General features: G+C 40.5%; 2 protein-coding genes across 2 annotated transcripts in view; one reads left to right on the top strand and one right to left on the bottom strand.

The window, feature by feature from the left end:
* Positions 1–8,724, top strand: part of LOC137045489 (uncharacterized) — a 153,960-nt gene that overhangs the window by 49,702 nt on the left and 95,534 nt on the right. The window lies entirely within an intron of this gene.
* Positions 1–8,724, bottom strand: part of LOC137045496 (kinase non-catalytic C-lobe domain-containing protein 1) — a 74,422-nt gene that overhangs the window by 1,708 nt on the left and 63,990 nt on the right. The window contains exons 27-30 of the mRNA XM_067422163.1: positions 8,400–8,538; positions 6,216–6,338; positions 5,668–5,727; positions 4,486–4,643 (exon numbers count right to left, since the gene is read on the bottom strand). Coding sequence (XP_067278264.1) covers positions 4,486–4,643; positions 5,668–5,727; positions 6,216–6,338; positions 8,400–8,538 — 480 coding nt within the window. The remainder of the gene's footprint in view (positions 1–4,485; positions 4,644–5,667; positions 5,728–6,215; positions 6,339–8,399; positions 8,539–8,724) is intronic.

Here is an 8,724-nt window from a genome sequence, read left to right as displayed (position 1 = left end):
CTGTACACAACTGCGCATGACAACTGCGCGCGACAAACGCTGCCTGTGTGAAAGGAAAAAGTGCGCGCGTTGCTACTGCTTTACACACGCGCTGCTTCGGCGCTGCCTACGCCCTGCTTACGTGTGCAGTGTGAAGCCGGCGTGAAGCAGAGCAGGACCGAGTGTTGAGGAGCTGAGCACGGCCGCTGGAGAGATTGTTACACACACACACGGCTCACCAGCACCGGGACTTTTATTATGACGGGACGGGACACAGTCGCCGGGCGCGTGCACTGATCCGCTCTTCTGGTCATGATTATAAGGTAAAGCAGCTCTGTTGATCATATCAGATACATTTAAGTGTGTTTAAAATGATGTTATGACGTTACTCCGTGCGTTCGCTCGGCGCTGCTGTGACATGTTCACACTGCTAAGAGTAAAGCGCTTCTGCAGAATAAAACCGAGGGTAGCGCAGATATGACGCGATTGACAGGCGACTCGCTCAAACGCTATGCTGACACGTCCCGGTCATCGGTTAAAATAGCAATTTTCTCACAATTTACAAATAGTTGGAAACATTTGGGATATTGTAAGTACTCAACTGAACAAAATATATAACACTGGCCTAGTGGTTTTTGGATATTTTACTGCAAAAATACTACATAGTGCACCTTTAACTCATCAAAATAAGTTAAGAAATGTTAATCTCTAGCGGAGGCGTGCGGTTCTCCCCTGAGGAGGTGCGCCGATATACATACAATAATAAATGGGGTAATCAGACTGACACCGATTGGTGTTGTTGTGTGAGAAGAGAGATGTGGGAGAGGAACAGAAGGACAAATTACAAGTTTCCATTTAAAACAACATCTAACTACTCCCTAAATGCATATCGCAAGAACAAGTTGTTTCTTTTCACTACCTTTTGTGTTTGTTTGTCTGTTTTTTGTTTTTGTGTTTATTTCCCATTATTTAGCAGTTGTCTCTTGTGTTTTTTCTTCTAGTTTGTTTTTCCCCACACTGTATGTATTATGTATAATTTACTGTATGTATTTCATGAACAATAAAAAAATACAAAATAAAAAAAAGAAATTTTAAACTTTTTCACGGGGGCGGCAGTGGCTCAGTGGTTCATGTAGGTTGTCTGCAAACCGAAAGGTTGGTGGTTCGATCCCCCGTTCCACCTGACCAAGTGTCGAAGTGTCCATGAGCAAGACACCTAACCCCAGCTGCTCCCGATGAGCTGGATGGTGCCTTACATGGCTGACATCGCCGTCGGTGTATGAATGGGTGAATGTGAGGCAAACATGTAAAGCGCTTTGGATGGCCATAGGGTCTGTTAAAAGCGCTGTATAAATGCGCTATATAAAAACTGTCTGTGTCCCTTTCTATTAGAATCACAGCTTCAAGTTCTGCTATAAAGTGTTCATGCTTTTACTCGTGTCTGACCTCGACGGATTGAAAAGAGAAAACTTCCCAACTTTATTAGACCTAGAACTTATTTCCCAACTAGAATTAGACTTATTTGGGAACTTATTGGGAACTTATTTGTTGGGAACTTATTTCCCAACTAGAAAAATGGCGCATTTACCATTTTTACCATTTATTAGTTATAATAAATATTAATATAATATATATTATATAGTCAGTTTAACATAATTTAATTGTAAATAACTTAAACATCCAAGTCGATTGAACTGCAAAAGTTCACAATTTGCCTTTTTTTTTTTACAGTGTTTGGAGTTTGTTGGGCTGTATGATTAGTCAAAATATAGTGCGATTACTAAAAACAGCAGACACACTGCAAAAATGCTCTTCTTATTCAGTAATTTCGTATTGTTTCTTGTCTAAATATCTAAATATTCTTAAATCAAGATGCTTGTTTTGTTGAAAATAAAATCAAAATGGAGAGTTTTTGCTTAAAACAGGCAAAATGATCTGCCAATATTGTTTCTGTTTGGGAGAGAAACAAGAAATAAGATTATTTTTCTCACCCCATTGGCAGATCATTTTGCCTGTTTTAAGCAAAAACTCACTTCATTTTGATTTGATTTTCAACAAAACAAGAATTTTTTTTAAAAATTTGTATAAAGCATAAAGTAACAGAAAAGTGAACAAAATTCTAAGTCTAATTCTAGTTGAGAAATAAGTTCTAGGTCTAATAAAGTTGGGAAGTTTTTTCTTTTCAATCCGTCGAGGTCAGACACGAGTAAAAGCATGAACACATCGGAGAGACGCTTTATAGCAGAAGCTGAAGCTGTGATTCTAATAGAAAGGGACACAGACAGTTTTTCACTGTTTTAATAGGAATCAATTGTAATGCGCTAAAGAACTTCACCCTGAATCAACTCAACAAGAGTCAAAGACAGTCCAAACCAACTTTCATTTCTTCAGCATTATATTTAAATGTGTGTGTGTGTGTGTGTGTGTGGGTGTGTGTGTAGTTGACCTGGTTCTGTGTGCCGTAAGCTACAGATGTACAACAACCAGCTGTGTGTCCACCTCCGAATCTGCTGCAAAAGCAGGCCTACGGGCGGCTGGCATGGGCTCATGTCCCCGGGCAAAGCATTTCCAATCATACACCATCTGTTCCACACACACACACACACACACACACACACACACACACACACACACACACACACACACACACACACACACACACACACACACACACACACACACACACACACACACACACACGTTGGTCTATGTGGTTTACAGGGACTCTCCATAGGCGTAATGGTTTTTATACCGTACAAACCGTATTTTCTATCCCCTTACACTGCCCCTAAACCTACCCATCACACACACACACACACACACTGCCCCTAAACCTACCCATCACAGGAAACATGCTGCATTTTTACTTTCTCAAAAAAACATAATTTAGTATGTTTTTAAGGCCATTTGAATTATGAGGACATTTGATATGTCCTCATAAACCACATTTATAGTGTAATACCCATGTAGTTATACAAATTTGTGTCCTCATAAACCACATAAACAGGCACACACACACACAAACACACACACACACACACACACACACACACACACACACACACACACACACACACACACACACACACACACACACACACACACACACACACACACACACACACACACACACACACACTCTCTCTCTCCCTCTCTCTCTCTCTCTCTCTCTCTCTCTCTCTCTCTCATTCACACTCAAACACACACACACACCTGGAGTGCAACATACCGGCACGCAGCATCACCAGCTGCGTCATTACCGCCACATCTGACTCTGACTGTCCGTGACCTTTGCCCTCGGCAGCTGCCTCTCCCGCAGTGTGTCTATGTATGTGTGTGTGTGTGTGTGTGTGTGTGTGTGTGTGTGTGTGTGTGTGTGTGTGTGTGTGTGTGTGTGTGTGTGTGTGTGTGTGTGATTAGACGTTGAGTTGTGTCGGTACTAACGGTAAAGCTGTTTTTCAGTATTCACTTAAAGGGAAGTCTAAAGCTATTTCATGACTTCTGAGTTGATTCTCATGATAAACATGGACAACAGTTCAGAAAACCAGTTGGACGTGTGATGGAGAATTTCTGTGCCAAACACACTCCTTCAGGATTCACACACGTTTTGGGGAGTTTTTTTCTCCCGAGTATGGCCCTGTATGACATCACAAAGGGCGAAATATGCCGTATAGACCAAAACCACAATTTGTCCAGTTGGGAATTATAAAATGGGGCTCAATGAGATTCTGCCCCTTCTGGAGCCGCTCTCTAGTGGCCAGTCGATGAATTGCAGATTAAATTACTTCCATAAATTACTTCGAGACCTCAGGAGGTTGCCGCTTGGACTAACTAAACTAACTAGAGAAGATTTACACCTCAAAGGGGCGGGGCTTCACCTATTATGTCATCGTCATTTGGACCAATGGTAGTACGAAGGTTGCGATGTCAGTTTGGATGCATGAATGTAAAGGAATAACCTCAGTTTGGAACAAGCGGCAACCTCCCGCGATCTCTCTTGAAGCCAATACGGACGTAATGTAAACTGCAGTTCCTCCACTGGCCACTAGAGCGGCTCCAGAAGGAGCAGAATCTCATTGAGTCTCATGTTAAAATGCCCAACTTTACAGCAGAATAACACATGTTTAGAGCCTGGGTCAAATTGTGGTTTTTGCCTATACGGCTAAATTTGACCGTCATGACGACTGTGAGGGGGTGAATTTTTTTATAACTCATTCGTTTACGTTATATAAATCCTTCTGCATAATTAAGGGCGTGGTTACTTTGAGTGACAGGTGGATAGCCATTTATTCGCCGTCTATAGTCTCCTAAGCTCCACCCACATCCCGCCTCTTTCTCCATTTTCTGTCATCTAGGCGTGATGCGCTGCTAAGATGGCGACGGTCCGCTCGTCTCTACTTTACGCTTCAGAACGGCTTATCGGAATCCTATGGGTGACGTCACGGACACTACGGCCATATTTTTTTTACAGTCTATGGTTTGGAAGCATGAATGTAAAGGAATAACCTCAGCTTGGGCCACTTGTATGAGCCGCTGGTCATGGTGAAGGCACCGATCTCCAGCTGCTGTAAGTGCAGGGCCAGGATGAGTGCGTCTGGGACCGTCGGCCGGCCTCCACGCGACCCTCCCTCCATCAGACACAGGTTATCACTCTTCAGGAACACCTGAAGAAGAGCCGGAGTTTAGGACCTGTGGGACAGTGTGCTCACGGGTTCAGATCCCAGGGAACGAATGAACTGATGCAACGCAAGTCAAAGAATCTGACAAATGCATAAATGTTTTCAAAACAACGTTATAAGTACAATTCACACGCACAATGGCTTCAATATACCTCTGCAATTATGATTCTGTTCTAAAATTAATTTAGCTAATATTTAGACAACATAAAGTAAAAAATGTTCAGCTGGTGAAACGGTCTAAAGAGGGCTTCAGACCACACTGTGAGGGGGCGGGGCTTCAGGCCACACTGTGAGGGGGCGGGGCTTCAGGCCACACTGTGAGGGGGCGGGGCTTCAGACCACAATGTGAGGGGGCGGGGCTTCAGGCCACACTGTGAGGGGGCGGGGCTTCAGGCCACACTGTGAGGGGGCGGGGCTTCAGACCACACTGTGAGGGGGCGGGGCTTCAGACCACACTGTGAGGGGCGGGGCTTCAGGCCACACTGTGAGGGGGCGGGGCTTCAGGCCACACTGTGAGGGGGCGGGGCTTCAGGCCACACTGTGAGGGGGTGGGGCTTCAGGCCACACTGTGAGGGGGCGGGGCTTCAGGCCACACTGTGAGGGGGCGGGGCTTCAGGCCACACTGTGAGGGGGCGGGGCTTCAGGCCACACTGTGAGGGGGCTGGGCTTCAGACCACACTGCGAGTAGACACTGTGAGGGGGCGGGGCTTCAGACCACACTGCGAGTAGACACTGTGAGGGGGCGGGGCTTCAGACCACACTGTGAGGGGGCGGGGCTTCAGACCACACTGCGAGTAGACACTGTGAGGGGGCTGGGCTTCAGACCACACTGAGGGGGCGGGGCTTCAGACCACACTGCGAGTAGACACTGTGAGGGGGCGGGGCTTCAGACCAGACTGTGAGGGGGCGGGGCTTCAGACCACACTGCGTGTAGTCGAGTACACACTTCATAAGTGCACAGTATGTTATTTGGGTTAAACTTGAGCTCTTCCGTATGTGATCGTCTCACCTGCACAGCCCTGAGCTCCTCCAGAGCCTCACACACCTTCACCGAGAGCTGCTTCCACGCCTGCCACACACACACACACACACACACACACACACACACACACACACACACACACACACACACACACACACACACACACACACACACACACACACACACACACACACACACACACACACACACACACACACACACACACACACACACACAACAGAAGCTGTAAAACTCATTTAGACGGGAATAAGCGTGGCTTATGAGAAACATTTATCATGCAATTTCATTTCACGCCAAATATGATGAATACTGTTTTGTTTCTGCACAAAATGCTGAATGCATGTCGATTATAACCCTTTGATACTGCTAAATACAGTTAATGTTTAATCAGTTTAAAGACACATGCAATTAACATTTGAGCTGCTGGAGCTGGCCGATAAGATGAAGCAGAAGCAGCGAATCCAGAGCAGCTCATGAGGTCACGACTCTCTCAACGCAGCATCGTTTATCACTTAGAGAAGAGAAGCGCGGATTATGTGCCTTTCGGTTCTTACCGGTAATTGCCTAACAATCACATTCTCCAGCCCCGACAAAACCTGCATGGCGGTGGCAAAGTTTCTCCTCTCGTAGCAGAACTTCCCAACAGCGAGAAACCGAGCGAGCAGAGCCGCCTGAGCCTGACAATAAACCACACACACACACACACACACACACACACACACACACACACACACACACACACACACACACACACACACACACACACACACACACACACACACACACACACACACACACACACACACACACACACACACACACACACACACCTGACATTACGAAAAGCAGAAATTCATATACACTCTACAAATGCTGGGTTAAAAACAACCCAAGTTGGGTTGGAAATGGACAAACCCAGAAATTGGGTTGTTTAAATGGGTCCATTAACTGGGTTTTAAAAAAAAAAACAATTTCTGGGTTTGTCCATTTTCAACCCAACTTGGGTTGTTTTTAACCCAGCATTTTTAGAGTGTAGTCTTCACTTATGTGCATAGAAATGTGCTCGTCATGAAAACAATGTAATTTCTCTCATTGAATATCATATTATTTATATTTTATTATTAATTAATATTATATGTAATACATAATAATAATAATAATAATAATAATAATAATAATAATAATAATAATAATAATAATAATAATGACAACTAAGAGTTTGTTTAAAATAATTATAACAAATTATTAAGAAAATTAAATCAAATAGTTTTGATATTAATATTATATGTAAAAATTAAAACAATCAATTGGTAATATTATATGTAATAACATAATATTATTAACAAGAGTTAAAAAAAATCCTAACAATCATTAAAATAATTCAAACAAATAATGTTAAAGCAGTTTTTCTTAATATTATATGTAAATAATAATAATAGCGATATAATATTATTAACAATTAAGAGTGTTTTTTATTATTATAACAATTTTTTAAATAAACAGTTAAAACAAATGGCGGTGAAGCAGTTTTGTTATTAATATTATATGTAATGAATAATAAAAATAATAATAATAACCACAATATAATATTATTAAGTAATTAAGAGTTTGTTTAACAAGATTATAACAAATTATTAAAACAATTAAACAATTAAATAGAAATTAAGCAGTTTTGCTATTAATAATAATAATAATAATAATAATAATAATAATAATAATAATAAATGTTATTTTTAATATATGTAATAAATAATACAAATAACAATACAATATTATTAACAACTAAGAGTTTGTTTAAAATAATTATAACAAATTACTCAAACAATTAAAACAAATAGCACTGAAGCAGATTTGTTGTTATTGATATTATTTGTAATAATACATTTAAAATAATAAAAATAACAATATAATATTAACAATGATGAGTTAATAAATAATTATAATAAACATTAAAATACTTAAAACAAATAACAAATAATATTATATATAATAATAATAGTAACAATTCACAAGTTATTAAAATAAATAAAACTAATAGTGGTCAAGCTTTTTTGTATATCATTAACATAATCTAAATATATAATTAAACAATTTATTAAAATAATTAAAACAACTGTGAAGCAGACTTGATATTATTAGTATTATTGAAAAACATGAAAACGTTACAGTGCAAAAAATTAAAATAATAAAAATATGTTCTTTATGCATGATATAATTTCTTAGTTTTCCCCAGACTAGGTGTTGTGATGGATAAAATCCATTTCTCTCATATAATATCCCGTTTTCCTCATAATAACCCTACTCCAGATCTACACTGCATAGTATTTTTGTCTTGTTTCTAGTCTAAATTTAAAAAAATCTTACATTAAGAAACATTTACTGGACAAGTAAAAAGTATAGTCTTGTTTTGGGAAAGAATAACTCAAAATGAAGAGAGTTTTTGCTTAAAATAAAATAATCTTGTTTTCTGTTTGAATTAAGATTATTTTTCTCACCCCATTGGCAGATTATTTATCTTATTTTAAGCAAAAACTCTTTTCATTTTGAGTTATTCTTTCCCAAAACAAGACAATAATTTTTACTTGTCTAGTAAATACTTCTTGTTTTAAGAATTTTTAGTTGTTTGGACTAGAAACAAGACAAAAATACTGAGGAAGAAAAGCTTTTTTTTGCAGTGTATTCATAAGCAGCTTCATTCATTAACACTGCCGTGATTGGCTGACGCTCGGGGAAATCACCTTGAGTGTGTCACAGATGACGAGCTCAGCAGAAACCCAGTTGCTGACCGCGTGTGAGTGTGTGAGGAGTGTGTGAAGCGGCTCCTCGGGCCCCGAAACGGCCCTCAGGAACAGACCGCTGCCCTCCACAGACACACACCTGAACAACACACAGCATTATCACAACTACAACACTCTCAAACACCTCAGACAACAACACAAACACGGATCTGATGTATTACATAGTGTCATATCCCCCAAAACACAGCATAAAAGAAAAGAAGAGAAGTCAAAGAAAAATATATCTCTATGAGACCCCGGACCCCGACACCAGTCGAGCGTCTCA

Source organism: Pseudorasbora parva, chromosome 17 (assembly GCF_024679245.1).
Source record: "Pseudorasbora parva isolate DD20220531a chromosome 17, ASM2467924v1, whole genome shotgun sequence".
Classification (NCBI taxonomy): domain Eukaryota; kingdom Metazoa; phylum Chordata; class Actinopteri; order Cypriniformes; family Gobionidae; genus Pseudorasbora; species Pseudorasbora parva.
Note: the sequence above shows the minus strand (reverse complement) of the source record. Positions and strands in the feature narration are given on the sequence as shown.